Source organism: Homalodisca vitripennis, unplaced genomic scaffold (assembly GCF_021130785.1).
Source record: "Homalodisca vitripennis isolate AUS2020 unplaced genomic scaffold, UT_GWSS_2.1 ScUCBcl_13139;HRSCAF=23229, whole genome shotgun sequence".
NCBI classification, from domain to species: Eukaryota; Metazoa; Arthropoda; class Insecta; order Hemiptera; family Cicadellidae; genus Homalodisca; species Homalodisca vitripennis.
Window position 1 is genome coordinate 1 of NW_025789263.1, and position 20,295 is coordinate 20,295.

The following is a 20,295-nucleotide window of genomic DNA, read 5'->3' on the forward strand; positions in this document are numbered from 1 at the left end:
ACTTTTCTATCTAAAATAGAAATAAATGTTATGCCTTATTTGTGATTTATTTTTTATAATTTACATGCGTATTTTGCCTAAAAGTTTTCAATTGGAAATTGATTGTACTTTTAAAAAGGATTTATATTTACTCACTTTTTTGGAAATTTTTTTTTTTATTTTTATTTGTAAAAGATTCGGAGATTTGTTGTAAAAGATATAACGTGATCTACATGTTACTGGACACAAAATAAAAATTTTCTGTTTATAATTTTATTTGGACCATTTCTTTTAAAAATACAGTTTTGTTTTTATGACAAACCCAATGGAAACTTAATTATGGTTGTTTGTGGTATGATTACGACGTGTTAAATTAAAAGAAAAAAACAATGTATGGGAGTGTGTTTTTAATAGTTTAAATCAGACATGCAATTTGTTAATATCATGTACTTGATAAACCTTTATTTTGTGTATTAACTGAAATGAATAGATGAATTATTTTATATACAATATTTTTAAAAGGCCAATTTTTTTCAGACCGATACTGTAACAGAAAAAATTTACAAAAAAACGTTGAGCAACAGGTGAGGAGGCGGAGAGCTCACTGGAGGGAGCTGTTGGCAAGGCTCCAACCACTTCTTGAAGGCGGAAAGATACAAGTTGGCAGAACTGGAGGAAAAAAGGAGGAAAACCCTTTAATGGGCCAAGCTAGCAAAACTCTTTCACAGAACACAGGTGTTTTGGGTTGTCAGCTGAGGAAAGAAAACAGGATAAAAAAATAGATCATGAAAGACTGGTCAAAGAGTACAAAAAGTAGGAAGAGACTATGTCATGGAGGTTTTAATAAATGCTATCATGGAAAGGGCTATCCTATATCTAAGAAAGTACTGATGGAGGAAGAGTTGGCATCGAGACTGATGAGAAGTGTAAGATGCAAGCCTATTCAATCTTTTTGAAATGTGTGAATTTACATACTTGTGTTGTTTTTTTTTACATTCAAAATGTTAAAATTTAAAATATTGGGTTTACAACTGTAAATTAGAAACCAGTTTCTCGTTAAATATATAATATATATTTTCCTGGTGTTTGAATTTTTTTTTTTTGTTTATTTTTTGAGGATTGGTTTTAAAACTTTTTATTGGACTGAGTGCAAGCAAAACCTTACTATAGGGCTGGTAAAAATATATTTTTTTCTTATCTGTCTGTCTGCATAATATCTCAAAAATGATCTGATCTTTAGACTTGAAATTTTTATATGAATGTTTCTTTTATCTATTAGAACCAATGATTTATATATTAGAGTTCAATGATCGAGTGCATTGTCCACTACCATGGGATTTGGCTGCTATGTTTTTTAAATATGTTTACAATATGGTCTCATAGGTAACACATTAATGGCAACAAAGAAAATAGCAGAAATAAATTTAAATTTTTTAACACAAGCTGAGTACAAGAGTATTTGATATTTTAACATGTGAAATATTATTTCATACAGATTAATCATACAGTAAAAAGAAAAACTAGTAAGAATGAAAGTCATGTTAAATGTTTGAGTGACAAGATCTGATTTCAGTGCCACTCTTGCGTTGTAGTACTCTTTCTATCTCACTGGGAAATTTTTTGATTGTTTAAACACTTCTATGAAACCTAAATGAATTAAAAACAAAATGTGAATGTATCATGTGGTAAGATATTTCAATGATGATTATCTGCTGGACTTAAATTTTCTTACACAGAATAATTCTACAAGAATAAGTTCTGAAGTAGTACATAGGCAACCATGGAATTTGGCTAAGCGTCCTTTTGAACTTCCAGTCACTTAGTAGGTTGACACAATTTTCTTTTGTCTGCCCTGGAGGATATAAAAATGTCTTACTGCATTATGTCCGTTGTACTCTTGTCCGCAGGACATTCACAAAAGATGAAATGAACTATAGACGTCATGCAAACCTTAGCGTAGTCTGTTACACAACACGTGGTGTAGCAGCATACTCCTACCTTGTAGTATATGATATTACTTAAAGTTTACTGGTAACTAGTCATTACTTGCAGCTTCGCACCAATTTCTTTTGGTATAACAGAGACAGTCAGGCATATCTTTTTAGTAGCATAGCATTTCATGAGATAAGTTATGGCGTTCAGATAACTGTGACAGATACGGCCAACATACAAAATAATTGAATCGGAAAAAGTAAAGGCTCTATGGTGTAATTATATACTGAAATAAGTGGATCACATCTATCAACATGTGTTTGTTGCAATCCATTTTTAAATGAGAGATTTTGGCACAACCTTAGAGGCTTGTGGAGCAGTGCCTTGAGGTCGAAGAGAAAACTCCTTCCTTAATACACCTCTAAGGCACAAGATAAACATATGTACCAAATTTTATGTTTCTATTAATTTCATGGATTTTCCTGAGCATATACAAATCAGTCAATCTGGACAATTTTTTAAATAATCCTTGTATATTGATTAATAATTGATTCCTCTCTGATGATTACCAAAGAATGATATGTGAACTCTTCAAGAACCAATGTGTGTAGAAATGAGTTGTGTTAAGCAAAAGACTACTTTGCAGAAAATTTTGTCCAGTTTGGGTCATGTAGGATTGGATATATATCAATTTTATCATTACACCAGTGATGAATTATAAAACATTAAGCTAGTAATCGATCACCATGTGAGGAAGCCTTGGTGAGGTTTGTCAATCATTGGTAAAGATCCTTTATGTAAGTAATCACATTTCAGAATGTTAAGATAGATAAAAAATATAATCTAACAAATTCGAGTAAATTATGTGTACTCACTGCTTATAATGGCTCAAATAAAGTTGTCCATTAAACTACTCGTATTTCTTTGGATGTATTATTTAAAAATTTAGAAATTATTGAAATTTAAGAAATCTCTCTTCTTTAGAAATTTGTGAATACAGTTTTCACAGGTAGAATGAACTTTGTAGGTGGAATAAAGTTTTTCACTAATGCTGCACTGAGTCATGTAATTCACCTGTGAGTTGGGTACAGTGGGTACAGCCTCAGACTAAATTTTCTAAAGGGAGGAGGGATTTAAATGTCCCAGAGGTTAACAAAGGTGTATCGTCTGGAAACTTAGACAAATTGTAGTACTCATAATTTGCAGATATAGACTAATTTTACTTGAATAAATATTTTTTACTGCTTGAATAAATTATACAAGTAAAGGTTTGTGTTTAACGTTTACCACTTAAAAATGTGTCTTAGGAAAAAAGTTTAAAAACATTGCAAACCAAGTTCCTATTCCCTTCTCCAAGAAATCCTTACACACTTTAAAACATGTTAAAAGTAACACAATTGATCTTAATGTAACTTTACATATAGTTTATTACTTTTTTATCAGTCACGATGAAATAACTATAACTTATAGGCTGTTACAATTCATATATTAGTGGTTCATACTCCCTAACCAAAATCAATGGTCAAGGAAGTGAGCTGCTTACAAGGGCAGAATTAATCAGTGGTTAGGCAGCCAAGACTCATTGTTACTTGGACATATTACCTATCTTAGCCATGATTGGTGTATCTACTTTACTAGGCAATTGGTACATTCCTAGAACTCATTCTAACGGTATGGTAGGGATGCAGTTTGCTTGATGTATCTTATTTTATTTCGAATCAGCTTACCTCTGTCTTCCTCACAAAAAGTCCTAGACTGTACTAGGTAATCATCATCTTGGTTGTAACTGCATAAGAGTCATATTAAACCTCAAGGACTTTAAAGACTTTATTTTTTAATTGTAGAACTATAGTAAAATAATTAAAAGTATAATTAAGAAGTACTCCAACCCTTTATAGTTTTTCGAAATTTTTATATGTTATTCAAAAACATCTTAAAAGTTATTGTTCTTCATTGTGTTAATTATTAATATTTATAAAGATATGTTTCTTTACAAAAAGAACTAACAAAATCGTTTGTATGCAAATTGAAATTCGATATCCCGAAGACCACTTTATTTGGAACCGGTGTTTCTTACCGGGGGACCTAAAAATTACTACATTATTAGAAGGAACAGACTTTATTTTACTATGAAAATTATATCCCATTATGACGATGTTTTCTACTTCTTGTTATTATATATAGTATAAGTAGGGTTTGGATTGGATTGTCATATATGTGGGTGTGTTACTAGTAGTACCAGAGTTAAAGATAACATTTACGAGCGCTCACGTGATCTGAGCTTTCGTACTTCTAGCTTTTTTCTTACCTGGAATCTAGAAAAACTACATTATTTGAAAGAACATACTTTTTTTGACACTATCAAAATTACATGTCATTATGACGATTGGTTCTTGTTTTGTGCCTCCTAAAGAGGAGTGAGTGTGTTTGAGAATGAGGCCACTCTGCCCTTATCTACTAATTGTTATTACGTGATAAAAGTAGGTTTTTATTATGTTAATCATATATATGAAACTAGTAATACAAAAGTTAAGATTTACGAGTGCTCACGTGGATCTGGCTTGAATTTGGGTACTATCTCGAGGAATATTTTACTTTTTCACCAAAATGCGTCTTTTCCCGACGTCAGGTCACGTTTGAGACATTCTCTGGTACTCTTCATTTCTGAGGTCAGAAAATTTCCGATCGAAATTGCCCTGGCCATCAGTGCGGGTTTCAGTGGTAACCATACCACCACACTTCTGGCGAAAAAAAGAAAAATATCCCTGGAGATAGAAACTTAAATTCAAGCTCAGATCATGAGAGGGCTCATGTACATTACGTATGTATTTACTTACTTATATAGCTTAAATAACCAATAACAGAGAGGGACAGAGTCAACTTCATCTCGCCGACGTCACTTCCTTTGGGAGATGGAAAACAAAAAACTGATTGTCAATGACATTTAATTTTCACAATAAGTAAAATAATCAGTTCCTTTCTAATAATGTAATTTTTAAGGGTTCTCTGCAAGTTTTATAGTTCCAGAAATAGTGGCCTCCGGATACTACTTAACACTTTCCCTGCCATGTGCATATATTTTATGCACAGAATAATTTCCAGTCCCGGCCAAGTGCATAAATATGATTGCATGAAAATTGTTCCATACTCAGCCATGCATTAAAAAGACCAAAATTTTGATTAATTTATATATATTTTATTTTTATAAATTGTTGCTGTAAACCATTTGAAGTATCATAAAATAGTGACATAACATACCAAATATGCATAAATCCTATGCACGTGGCCGGGTGAGCTTACTTTTTGGGTAAGAAATTGAGTCATGAAAGCAAGTCATCTTAGTTTACAATTGAAAATATTTTATTTATGAGCAAGAAATGTACAGCTTTATTTTTTTGAACAATCGTGGGGTGTCACAAAGAAACATGTTTGGGATATCAGAACAACCTACTACACAATGTATAATTTACTTGTTTTGCTTGTTTGCCGTGCTGTAGCAGCACCAAAATACGCTCTGCAAATTTTCGTGTAACATGTACATCTTTTCCTCTCTTCTTCTTGTCTTCGGTATCCTGTAGTTCATGTTTTATTTATACCGTTAGATGTTCTCGGCCGAGATTGTTTAGGTGTGTCCAAAAATAGCAGCAAAAATTGCCAATTTTTTCTCGAAATTCCGTAATTCCAAAGTCCTTGTTATCACACTCACTCATTTCAAAGTCTTATAAACCTCAAAGGCATTTACCACAGATGTATTAGTTATTAGCTCAATTTGGCGACTTTCCTATACCATTTTACGCCTTTACGAAGAGTAGAGGCATAAGATGGCAAGTTGATCAGATATATCTATATAGGGGCTTCGCCTTCATATAGTTATATCAACAATCATCTCAGATGCCCTTGCTGGTAACTGGTCAATAACATAAGGTTGTAGGCCACCGACGAAATTGAAATCAAATTTATATAAGTTCCCTGTTACTGGTCCCCAGTTAAATGATTCTCTATTATTAAAATCTTGAGTAATTTGAATTTGGTCTATTTCTTCAGAAGGACCCACCAGAATCCTTGAGTACTAGTGCTTGGCTGTGAGTTTGCAAAATTTTCTTAGAGTGCATAGTTATGTTCGTTATTCTCAAGCCTAATTCTCCAACGATTACTAGGTACAGGATCATCCTCAGAGATACTATAATCACTCGAAGCCTCATATTCAGGGTCGTCAGAATCACTAACGTTACGAAAAATGCTTACTTCACTTTTGTCACTAAGTGAGTCTTCCAAATAATCTCCTAATTTCTTCTGAATTCACCATTTATATTGACACTATTGTTAAGTCTCTCAAACAAATAACCTCAAACACATAAACAATAACAGTAACTCTATTTGTCTACTATAGGTAAAACCGCTAAACAAAAAAACCTTAGTTGATTTTGAGTTCACGCAGGGGTGGGGTAAATATCCCTCCCGCCGCCCCTCAAAGCATCCCCACCACTGCTCAGGCGCTCACTCTAATTCAATCTAATAAAATCAGCTGACTAATCTGGTCTCGGTCGGTATCGTTCACTGCTGCGACCCGTTCAGTTTGAACCGGACAGTACAGAGTTTACTACGCCTTCCCGCTAGAGCGTGTGTTTACCGGTCATCGTATTCAACAAAATAAACGACTGAACGGAATGGCACAAGTGAACGAAAGGATCCGCTTGCAAAAAAAAGGTGTTCGGATAGAGGAAGAAGAACAACATATTTTACAGTTAATGGGATAGATATTATATAACAAGAAATGTATTGTTTCAGGAATCTAGTATATGTAAATATATATTATTATTAGAACTGATTAACAAAAATTAACTGTATGTTACTATATAACATTACTAAAAATTTTTAAACGTTAATACTTATGAACAATGGATTTGGGTTGATTGATATGCTCTTTGATTTATCATAAAATTATTTCAATACAAATGTTTTCAATACATTTACTAAACATCAAACAGACACATTGCATTGTTTGAGGAAAATAATTTATTTTATAAATAAATAACAACACATTTTAAACATTTAATCGATTAAGTTCCCACCACTTTTTCGTAATACCCAGGCTGAGGCATTAAAATAATAATATTTACGCACACTACTACACAGAACGCCTCCTCTCAAATCCATTAATTTTTTAACAGAATACAATACTAAAAACCATGTTCTTTAAGAGTACAATATATTCTTTAGAATTAATTTTCTTCGAGGAAGAACTAATGACTATAAGAAAATTTGTCAATTTAGCTTATAACTCATAACACACGGTACTCGCAACAAGTCGCTTTCAAAACTATTCTTGAGCCAATAATGTTTGAACAAAAAACAATACTAAAAAAATTAATAATGTTCTTTAAGAGTACAACATATTCTTTAGAATTAATTTTTCTTCGAGAAAAATAAACTAATGCCTATAAGAAATTTTGTTAATCAAAACCATTCTTATTTACTTATACATTAATTTTCATACTCTTTTAGCGTTGACAACTTATACCCCATAACACACATCGGTACTCGCAACAAGTCGTCCATTACAGTTTCTAATATAAAAAAAAAATCATTCAGCGTAACAAATTTGTATTATATTTCTCAAGTTTTGTACTGTAACGTGTTTTGAGTTACAACTTTCGCTTCTGTGTTTCAATTATCTAATATTTACTGGTTTTAAAAAACGCATGAAAAGATGGTTTACTAACGTTTAGATGGCGAAGAAGTATATAGACTTATAGTCCCTTGTTATCGCTGAACCTTCTAACCCTTCCTCGCTATTTATTGTTATTCGGTCTGTCCTTCATTATAATTACCATAATTAATACTCTCATACGACAGTGCCAGCAAAACTAGAATTTTATATACTCGGTTACGTATCATTATTCAATGTGAACTCATCAATTGCCTGCGTGGTCACTGTTGTCATTACCATCCAGCCGGATTAAAAATAAATTATAAAACCATTATTAATATCAAAAATTATTAATCTACTATTTTAACTTATAAAATCATTTGTTTCTATTATTAGTTTTGAGTTCCAATATTCACGACCAGAGCCTACGCACAGGTCCTAGGCCCATGTAGGCTCATCCCGGTTATACTACTCTTCTTATTTCAAAATTTTTAAATTGAATTAAATAGAAATTAAATGGAAGGTTTATTATAATAATAAATAATTAACTACGTATAAGTACCGTATTGTTACACTCTGATACATGATTTCAGACATTGTATATATTTGCTTACGTTTGTTGCAAAACGTGTATATGTGTTTTATAATTGTACTATTTTTTAAGAAAATAAACCATTTCATTTCACCTGATTTGGAAAAAAGTATCCAAATTTATTCAGTTGCCAGGCACAATTGAACAAAACTTTCAAAGTGAACGGGTCTTTTGAAACACTCCGATCCGGATCACTCGTTCACTCTGACTGACTCCCTTCGATTTGAACGGTCCAAGTAAGTAACTGCAGTATAAACAATATGGCGCGAGCCAAGACAAGATTTAACAGCTGACAAGAAGATGCTCCCGCCCACTTCGCCACTCCCCCCGCCGGAGGGGGGCCCCTCCTGCCGCTGTGCTGCTCAAATATTTGCTTCTGCGCAGGTTTCTTTTATTAGACGGTTCACCTATAACTACTGTGCTGTCACATGTGGCCTCTGTATGTTTTGGTTGAGAAAACATGCACTCACTCTAGTGACAGAAATCGGTAATAATATATAACCTAAATTTGTAAACCAAAGTTGAAATAGGTTTTCCACCAGGCCAGAAGTAAAATGATATTACATTGTATTAGATGGTAGCTATGCATAGTTTCTATACACTGAATTTTCAAACAATGAAACAAACCGTGCATAATAGTTATGCACTTGGCTGGACATGGAAATTTTTGTGTGCATCAAATATATACACTTGGCCTAATAGCGTAAATTATATTTTATTGACATAAACAGATAGCAGAAAACATAAAGAAAATACCTTGGCAGTGAAAGTGTTAAGTACCGTCTTCATGAGTTATTATAAACTGAGGAGTGTGTGATTGATGTACTATCATAATAATATACAATTTTCATGAAACCTTATGGATATTAAATAAGTGGTAACCTCCTATTAGGAAAATCGTGTGGTTAAAACATGTTTGAAATTTTAACTACTGGATATAAATTTAAGGAATTTTCTAAGGAAATGATTTTGAGGGTTCTGTATCTTCATCTGCCTATCTGGGGTGAAGAAACTACTTTTCATCTTGTTACACATCATATGGATGAGCTGATAATTTTACGAGAACTATACATTGAGTTTATAGAGAAATGCCTCCAGTACCTATTTTATTGCCAGTAAACCGGGTTGGTCCGAAAGCTATTGTTTTGTTGTCTGTATGTCCACTTAGGTTTGGCTGAGCAAAAGAATTTAGCATCAATGTTTACCAATCGAATAGTAAGACACAGTACTGTTATACCTAGCCAGAAAAGGTATAGGGACTGTCATTTGAATATCCTATAAACAGGGAATGTGTCTGTGTGTGTTATATTTATGTATTGTATTTAATCAATATATATATATATATATATATATATATATAAAGTATCTTTTAGTACTATAAGACTCAATTTATCAATTAAAATAATATGCTGGTATTTACATTTTAAATTACGTCACATTTTTCACATATATACGTAAAAATTCTCAATTCTACCAAATAACATATCAATCTAGATCCTTATATTTCACAGAACCAAGTATATTTTAAAACTTTGGGAGAACTTCGTTACAAGAGAATGACGTACCCTTAGCCGATGACACAGTTTTGTAGAGAAAAACATGAAGAACGTAGCAGACAGAAGACAGTACCAAGAAAATGGCCAGGAACTATCTTAATAACATGCTGATTTCGAAATCGAGCACTATTCTGTATAACTTTCTTCTTTTTACTTCCCTATCAAATGGAACTATTCTGTATTAACGTGATTTTAGAGAAGTTGTGTTGTATATGTACATAACACACTTAATTTCCCCGGAAATTAAATCAAATCCATAAATATCCCATAAACAGATTTGTTAATTACCGGACAGGGATTGCTTCTCCTATTAGCAAGTAATTAAAAAATAATAATAATAAAATCAGTGAAAGATGCAATTTTTTCCCCATTTAAAGGAAACACATAACAATACATTTCCGTTTTCATAACACGACAAGTATCTTTTTAAAGTTCTCCACAGAATTAATGAAAAACAACTTTTGAAATCGGAGAGTGGTACCTGTAAATTCTATATATTAAACATGCTTTTGTTAAATCGGGTACATCCTTTTAGAAAAAAACATAAATAAATAATAACGAGAGACTTCACATACGCACACATTTTATTTTTGAAGTGAAAACTTCTTTAGGCGCGTTGAGCGTTTTGGTAGAGGGTAAAATCCTCGGTTCGCGTCACCGACATGCTAATGATACTAACCTGCATGAAAAAAGTCAGTCTCGCTGTGTTTTTTAACCGTAGACTTGGCCGCGGACTACTAACCTGCATTAAAAAGTCTCGCTGTGTTAAAACTGTCCCGGCGGAGTATGAAAACAGACTACGAAAATCAGTGACCTTTACGGCTTCCTCTCGCGATGTAAAAGTGAAGCCAATGTCCGTACAATTCTGTAAGATGCGTTAATTAAAGCTCTTAATATTGGCAATCTATTGGTTACATTTTTAAATATTAAAAAAATTTCGAAATAATTTTGATTATGTTTGTTTACATTTTACATAGCGTTTACAATGACAAGAAAAAAGTAGTAAGCGAGGATTTTTTTATTTTTTGGTCAGACAAAATTTGTCAGCGAGAAAGTTGTGTGAAAAATAGAAGAATATTTTTTTTGTAAATTTTATCATTTTTTTATTGGAAGTTTAGTTTAGCCTGTAGTAGCGTATGAAGTGATGAGTGAACGTTTCTGCCGGAACTGTTGTTGGCGCATTGGCTCACTGATACCGTATTAACTCAATAAATTAGTTTATTGTGCAATAAAAATACCTTTACGAAAGAACCAAGTTAATTTAAACTAATTTATTAGTTTTTTAAAAATATTGTGGGTTTAATTGTTATTGCAATTAATTATATACTTTATCCGTAGCAATAACTGTATTATTTACAACGGTGTTTCAACTCACTGTTGTTCACTCGGTGTTTACTCACTTATAAATGAATAATGAAAACAACGAATATATTTTTTAACACATTTTTAATATTTGTACGAATATTTGTATTTAAAATTTAGCATTATTCATTTTAATTATGTTTTTAATATTTAACCTCTTCATCATGAAATGAGTATTATTACGGTATAAGATTTATCTTACTAGCGTGGTAAAATAGATTTCTAGTTATTTGATAATATTTTTTCGTGGATTTTAAAATTGGAAAATTAAAAACGCGTCACATTTACAATTACAGATGTACTGCTACTATAACGTATTGTTAATTACTCTCAACTTAATAGTTCCGTTTTCACTTCTATCGGCAGTCCCACGACTGCAACTGTTTTTTAATATATAATAAAATAGCAATATACACAAGAGCTTCATAAAGTAGTAAAACATGAAAAGTAATTTAGATATCTATTTCCTCTTCAGGCTCATCGGTTTCTATTTTTTTCATATCCGGTTTGGTCTCATTCTCTGCTGTTCAACACGTTTGTGTGAATTGTGGCTACCTCTGGAACAGCGCTGGTCAATTTCTTCAGGAAGTTGATTATCTCGACCAGAGTTGTAGTTTTTTGATTAACCATGGTAAGTAATACTTCTATATTCACGTAGCATTCAAGATTACAGTAATATGATTTACATATACTTAGCATTATACATCTTATCCTTTTACAATATATAAGCAGCCTAACCTAGATTACACATGGTACTAAAGGGGGATATATAGAACAAATATAATACCCTTACTGTAATTTCAGGCTGATAATTTAATTATGAAACACTCTATCATGTATTAGTACTTGTTTCAGGCCTAACTCGGAAGTGTGTTTCAGAAGTTGTAAAAATGTGTGCTGGATTTTGTAGATTTTAACAGTTCTATATTAGGTATATATATATTATATATATATATAATATATATATATATTTTATTTAGCTATGGGGAGACTAATAAGTGGCCTATACTGCACTCTTTGTTCTTTTTTTATCAAATAATTCAATATATTATCCAACTTTGATATGTAAAAATAGTTAGCCTATAATAAATTACCATAACAAGAAGAAACTCATACTGACATAACAATTTTTTAAAAACAAATTGAACACTAACATAACAAAACCAACTATGGCCTAGACTTATATATCAAAGAAACCTTACAATATTTATGACTTTCTCAGCTTGATATCAATGAGTGACTGCTTTTGTGAAATTGAGGAAAGAATTCTCCCCATGTGGTTTACCAGGAGCCAAATCCACATGTTGAAGCCACTTGAGAAATATCACATGTTTTCCTCATATTCATTGCCATTTTCAGAGTCTCAAAATATTAGTTACTTCTTGCTGTTTATTGTTTGCATTAAAATTAATTAATAAAGTTGAAATCATATGCTAAGTTAAATAAATTGTAATTTTGAATATAATTCCTTTGGATAAAAACATCAAACCATTTGATAGAAACAACTGAATGAGTGAAAGCTGCTTATAAAAGTCTTAGTAAATAAATTTAAAATTAATGTCTGGGGTGGCAAAAAAACAAGTTTCATGTTCTTAATTATTGCTATCATCCTTAATGAAATGTATCAAGGGGGGAAAATGACAATTAACGAAGTGGAAAAAAATTAAAAGTGGAGTTACTTTGTCGCATGGAATAATATTTCTTTGCTCTACATCTGTGTTTGGGGCTAGGATGTTGTTGTGACCATGAATCAACCAAGTTTCTGGTGATGTCAGCCATTCTGCCATCTTTGCGGCTGCAGTATAATAAGCGGGCTACCATCACAATCAATCGTATGATGATTATCAAAGTATATGGAATCATTGTTATTCATGACCATCTAAAGGACTGAAAGCAAAATATCGGACCAAATAACGTACTAGATATTTAAAAAAAGAGTATGGCTTGGCTAGGTTTTCAATTTTTAAAATGAATATGGCGGTTCTAGACCACTTTTGGAGCCAACAGAAATCCAATATAAAATCCTGTTCAAATCCATAAATGAATCTGAGATATCAAACAGCAAATCTCAATGGAAAAATAACCCTTTTGTATCATACCGAAGTCACTATTTTTGGAAGAGTTTTTTCCTACTTGGTACCTAAAAGCATTTACATTATCCAAAAGAACACTTAATTTGAGTTCAGTGAAAACTGGATGTTATGATGAATCGGTTCTTGTTTACTGCCTCTCTCAATAGATATCAATGTCAGAGCTAGAATCTTGTAAGAAAAGTAGTTCTACTTTTACTGTTCTAAAATTAGTTTCATCTCATAAAAAACATTATAATGTTTTCTTCACGCGGATTATTGCAATTATAACGTTTATCTCGTTACTGTTGTGAACACAAATAGACTTGAAAACATATTTATAACAGTATTACCCAAACTTTCTACAAACAGTTTAACCCTAGAAGTGTGTCCATGTTACCAAAGATAAAACTGCAGTCCATTTTTGACGTGTTACAAGGGTTTTTTAAAAAAATACTTAATATCAAGAAAACATACATTGTTTTTCTTCTCAGAAGTTGTACTATTTGAAATAGGGAATAAATGTTTTGATATTCTTTGGTTTATTTTCATGAAAATAATGAGAAATTGCAAAAAAGTTTTATATGAAAATTTCAAGTTTGGACCTCTGTAAGGTATTGAAATATTACAGTAAGGTCAAAATGTTAAATGTATAAAATGTAGAGAATTTTATGCCAAATTAGAAAAATATATTAAAAATTTCTATTAAACAAAAATTGTAATTTTGCCATTTTTTTTTACAAAAGCAAAAAAATGTACAACTGGTTTTTTTTTTTTTTTTTCCTCCAAATGTGACTATATATTTATATAAAAAATAGTTTTTCTATTGTAAATTATACATGTTATTTGAAAACACTAAAAGTAAACAACAACAAAATAAACTGTTATTTTATTATAAGCTTACAAAAATAAATCTTTTGAAAAATGAAAATATTTTGTAACAAAATTCAGAAACAAGCTAAAAACTTTCACTTATACTTTATGTTTATGTAATTTTTGAAATATACACTTAGTAAGTATGTTTATTTGGCTAAAATAAAATATATAAGATATGTTCAAATACTTTGAAAAGGAACTAAGTTATAACATTTTTTTGTTAACAGTCGCACGTTGAAGAATTTACTCATAAAAAATAATCTGGTTTGCAATGTAAAAAAAAATATGAAAACATTGTTTTAATTTTTTTACTTGTTATATTATGTTAGCACATAATGTTTGAAAGAAATACACTCAATAATTTTTGAAATTGAGTAAAAAATAAATGTTGTGCGTCAAATATTGTAAAACCTTGCATTGTAAAATTTTTGACAATATATAAACAATAGGTATTATAGTTCAAAATAACATTGTTTTATAATGTTTTTGTCATTTCATATGCATTTATGCAGTAGAGTATTTCAACCTGAAAAAATGGAACGCAATGGAACGAACACAAGCGTAATGTAGGCCTACTGTGGTGCAACAAGTTACAAGACAATGGGCGACAGGGATGGGTTGGGTTGGTCTTGATGCGACGCCGTGATTCATCTCTTTCGTTTCACACTGCCGGAAACCTACTGAACTAAAATTTACCGCTGAAAGATCGTACCGGTAGATCGTTTCTTTCACTTTACACTGTTTTTTTTTTTATTTTCTTTATTGACAATAAATAACTGTGTGAATGTTATTATACTAACCAGCATAAAATATGCTGGTTTACAACTTTAGAATTGTCTCTTTTTAGAATATTCATAGTAAATCAACTATTAGTTCTAATGACTTTCTGTTTGCACTGGAAGAAAGAATATTTCATTCCGCTTCTATTGACATAATATGGCAGCACTGTTTGCAGGCAATACATAACTTACTGTGATTGGTTGAAAATGACGTATTTCTTTGACCCGGCCACCCGCGAAATTCAACTCAAATGATGACTTCTTCAGAAAAAATTTCACCACGACCGTAATATTGAAGTTAGAAAAAAAAAGATTATATGAAAATTGTAGAGTGGAATCTCACAATTTCAATGATACCAAAAACATGGTGATTGTTTAAAGATAAATAATTATTTTTAACGAAAAAACTGAACCAACATACAATATGCTGGTTCCGCACAACACACATAAATTACAACCGACATAAAATATGGTTCCACACTTCTAGGGTTAAAAACTAATTCAGGTTTAATTAAATAAATAAGGCCCTTGAGGCTTAAGTGCATGGCAATAGGCCGGCCCATAGAAAAAGAACATCCAATCACATCAAAATGCCTTTTCTTGATTAAAAAATAATGCGATTACACAACGAAACTCATACTCTCACTGTGACAAAACATTATGACCTATTATAAAGGAATAAATTAATGTCCTAAAATGTTAGCTGTTAATAAAGTATTAATAACTTTTAAAAGTAATTGATAGTATTAGAGTTAACACACCATGTTAGATGAAATGGATGTCATGGTTATCCATGAAGCAGTGAAGGCTACTGCACAGGACAGTTGTTGGCGCAGTACTATAAGGTGTTCTGATTATAGAACACTCAGATAAGCAAACAAGATAAATAATTGGGCACAGATAATGCTGAAAATCATTTACCAAGAAGCACAGTTACAAAATATAACCATAAAATGACATTTCTATTTCAACTATTAAAAAACATGTAAAGTTAAAGGGCTATTGTTGAAGATATCGTTCTGAAAAGAATGGTGTTGGTTTGAAAGCTGTAGCTTATCCCATCAGGAGATAATAAATTAATGCTAATATCTCCAAAGCCAAAGTCGTTGGATTCTCATGAAACAAAAGTGGCTGCCATGCATAAACTGAAAGATAAAATTCTTTAAAATTCATTCTGGAACCTCTTATAAGTATAGTAAAAACATATAAAAAAAGGAAAATATTTTTAAATGGTCAAGCAATCAATTCAATTTTTATTGGATCATCTGAAAGTTGTATTTAATTTTCTTTTCTTTCAGAGTGCGTTTAATAAGGACCCGGAAAAGCCGTCTGCTGAGACTACCCAGGTGCACAGGATCCGTATCACACTCACTTCCAAGAACATGAAAAGTTTGGAAAAAGGTAAGGATAATTAATATTTTCTGTTGTAGGTTAGGTGTAGAATAGGGATTTTAAAGGCAATGTTTAGTTGATGTAATGACCCATAACCCTTTGACTAGTAATCCCATAACAAATTCGGGAGTGCCCTACATGCCACCTGCAGTAGTCCTGATAGCCGTGCAGGAACTAAACCGTTTTCACAGTAATGTTTCATGATGAATAATCTCTCACTTGAATATGAATGTGGTCTAGTGGAAGAAATAAGAAAGACTGTAATGTAGTTTTCTTTGTTCCTACTAGATTGCAGTTGCCCTTTCATTTATTTCTTTCAGGCCCAATTGACTGTATTCAATCAGTTTTTCCAAGTAATCAGCTGATTCTATTTCTGTTTGTGTAGTGAATACAGGTTGTAACAAACTCATTTTTATGTTACCGGTTTCCCTGATTGTAAAGGTTTTGTTGTGTTTACCATGAGTAAATAAACATGAGCGTTTGTGTAATTACTGATTACGTGAAAGGACTCAAGAAAGACTTTACAGATGAATTTTTGGCTAAGATGCTCCCCTGAGACTTACTGCTCATCATTTTCCACGTCACCGTCGCAGCTACAGATGAGAAGGACAAGACGAGGAGAGCGTACAACGTGTGCAGATAGACCAGCCTCTGCAGTGCCAGGACACGACGACTTGGGTGTGCCACGATTACGACATTCCACTTTGTGTGCCTGACTTATTCCGTGCCTTTCATACCATCAAAGATTTCTGAGAAGACTTGTGAACTGCCGCTAACTTGTACCTAACGGGTTACCGTAGTATGTTTATGAGAAAATACTGAATATGTGATCTTATTCTCATATTTCGTAAATTTCATAATTTTTTTTGCATAATTAATTTCTCTATAAATACAAAAATAAACTTTAAAAACGTTTAATTTGGGCATTTTTCATAAACAACTACTGCAGTAAACCCAAATAACATAAAAAAAAAAAACTCAATTTTTGGGTAACTCAACTGCGAAAACCCCGCCAGTTAAAATAGTGTCATAGTATCTAGTAGAGGTATTTAGTTGCTCATGATTTCCAAACACAGCTATTTATAATAATGGAAATTTACAAGTAGGAAGACAATGGTTTTCACTGCGATATTAAAACCTAGCCAGGGATCTTGCTACGAGACGGATGTAAAAAACGCGCTTCAGTGCCGAGACAAGACGTTCCTACTCAAAGAGTGCTGGAGTCTTGGGAACAAGACGTTTTCTATCTCACTTGTAGTACTTCTATCACTTCTATAACTTATCCCATATTGGCTGATGTCATACCAATGCCAATACATTAACTAAACAAACCTTTTTAACTATTATTTCTTCTTTTAATCCTATTAGGTGATGTAAACAACTTACTAAAATACAACACTGTCTCAGTTGGATCGCGGTGTCTTGACGAATAGCGGAGCGATTTTTATGTTATGTAATTGTGCGTTTTTATTAATTTAAAATGTTTTTAAGTATATTAGACAATAAAATTAATAAAATAAAGCTATGACAGTCACTTAGGAAAACTTAGAAGATTTGTTTGTTATAGAGTTGGTTTTAAATTGCCTGAATAAGGTTATGTTTATGTTTTAAGTTTTGTTTTAGTAATTAATGTTATAATATACATGATTTTGCATTGTTTTAAAATAACTTCGAACAGAATTAAAAAAGAGCTTTTTATGGTGGAAAATAAACTTTAACTGAATATTTTCCAAAACCCTGTGCTTTTTAATAAAACAAACATCTAGTGCTTGAATAGTTTTTTATAATTGTGTTAATTGTACAATATAAGATTATTACACATGATTTTTAGGGTGTTTTAAAATGCTCTTTATCCTAAAAGTATTAAAATCTCAAAATATAATAAAATTTTTATTAGTTATTTGAACTTAAACTTGATTTTTTTAATTACATAAACATCTTATTGTTATATATTTTCTGATGGACAATTGATTTAACTTTCAAACAAATTAAAAAAGGAGCTTTTAATGATCAAAAGTAAATTTTAGGTCAATTGTTTTCCGAAACATTGCATTTTAATAATAAATAATTTCTATCAAATAACTATTTATAAAATTGTAAGAATATTATAAGAATTTAGATTTTAATCTGTACAATAGAGATGATTTTAAATTTATCCCTTCTTCAAATCTTTTCTTAAAATCTTTTAATGTCAGGTGAATTAATTCATGTTCAATAGTGGCGAGTTATTTATTTTAGTGACTATGGTAAAAGTGCCAGAGGGTTTTGGACGGAAACATGAGGTTTTAGAAAAAAATTCACCTAAAATATATTTTGATCTTTAAAAATCTTTAATTGTTTTTTTATTGTAAATGAAATTGTGTATCAAGAACTATGTAACATTCAGATTTCTACTTAAGTTTTGAAATTAAAAAAATCACTTTAGACAGTGACATTTTCCACAGAAAAAATATAAAAATCCAGTTTTAGGTGAAATAACTATTATAACAAAATATTTTTTTTTAACTTTCATGATAAAGACTATTTAAGTAGAATCTAAAATCTGTGTAATAACCTAATATTGTACCATAAACAAAATTGTAAAAAATAGCCAAGCGTGAGAGGATGGTTTAGCTCAAATACAAGGTTTTGGAAAATCACATTTATTTTTCATCGTAAAAAAGTTCTTTTTTAATCTTTTTGAACTTTTAATATTCGACATTACTTACTAAAATGAGTCTTAAAACATAAACAATGTACCTTACACTCGGCTCTATAGACGTATCACCAGCACAAATGTCTTCTAAAAATTTTCTTATATGTTTTTTATTCATTTTAATAACTAATTTAATTTAGAAACACTTAATAAGGAATAAAAATGCACAATTATTATATAACATTAAAAACCGCTCTGCTATTTGTCATGACACCGCCTACCAACTGAGAAAGTGTTACATTTTTTAGTTGTGTACTTCATCTAGCAGCGGTAAAAAGTAGAAATAACTGTTGTAAAGATTATTTCAGTTCGTTTCGTCTTGTGTAGCGACATCCCTAGCACTAAAAGGTTTTAAAAAGTACTGGGTATGTTATTGTAAAATTATGATAAAAACTACATTTTAATTCATATTTCATCCTCTGTGTCTATTGTGATCCTGATTATAGTTACATATAGCATTAAATAGACTAATAAAAACGCACAGTCAAAATTCCAATCTGTATTCCTTACATATTGGGCCGAAGCTGTGCAATAGAAACACGTTGGTACACACATAAGAAGTTAAGTACAACTTCAGTAAGTACTGATGTTACAGTGATTTTAGATTCTAACAGTGTACATCTATTAATTTATAATGAACTTTACTGACTATGCACCAACTGGTTTCAGTGTGTGCTGACCTGATCAGTTCAGCCAGGAAGCAGAACCTGCGGGTGAAGGGACCAGTACGCATGCCTACTAAGATATTGCGGATCACAACCCGTAAGACCCCCTGTGGAGAGGGTTCCAAAACCTGGGATCGCTTCCAGATGAGAGTTCACAAGCGGGTGATCGATCTACACAGCCCCTCGGAGATTGTGAAGCAGATTACTTCCATCAATATCGAGCCTGGTGTCGAGGTTGAGGTTACCATCGCCGACACGTGATTTACACAAACTGACAAATAATAAACTAAAGGTTTTTTAATATTTGAAGCAATTCGTTTATTCATTCCCCAACCAAACATAGCAAAAATCATTGGTAGCTTATATTAATTTGTTACTGTTACAAATATTGTATTTTATGTGTTGTGGTCCGTGACACTGAATGAAGATCGACAATGTGTAGGTAAAATGACATTGCCAAATTGTTAACAGAGTGTGTGACAGCATATTTATAGTCGGTTGACCGATCATCTCACTTGAGTTTGTGAAAGATTGCTCCTTACACACGTCCCGATTGGTCCAGATTAACAGGTTTTTAAAACAAAGAAAGTTAATTTTTGTTTGATATCACAATCCCATCCAAACCTCGACTGAACAGGCAGCCGGCTGACCAAATTCCACACAATTTTCGTCATCATAGCAGCATTGGTTAGACTGTAGATCCACACACCATAAAACTGTTAAGCCATTTCTTACCTACTTCTTAAGG

General features: G+C 31.7%; 1 protein-coding gene across 1 annotated transcript; it reads left to right on the top strand.

Annotated features, from left to right (window-relative positions):
* The first annotated feature begins 11,543 nt into the window (after positions 1-11,543).
* LOC124375088 (40S ribosomal protein S20) lies at positions 11,544-19,856 on the top strand. The gene is made up of 3 exons (XM_046833207.1): positions 11,544-11,702; positions 16,094-16,196; positions 19,552-19,856. The coding sequence occupies exons 1-3, from the start codon at positions 11,700-11,702 to the stop codon at positions 19,806-19,808; spliced, it is 363 nt and encodes a 120-aa protein (XP_046689163.1). The 5' UTR covers positions 11,544-11,699; the 3' UTR covers positions 19,809-19,856.
* The last annotated feature ends 439 nt before the right edge of the window (positions 19,857-20,295 follow it).

Coding starts and splice junctions, on each gene's coding strand:
- LOC124375088 (XM_046833207.1), top strand. Junction 16,197..19,551: donor CATGAAAAGTTTGGAAAAAG/GTAAGGATAATT, acceptor AACTGGTTTCAG/TGTGTGCTGACCTGATCAGT.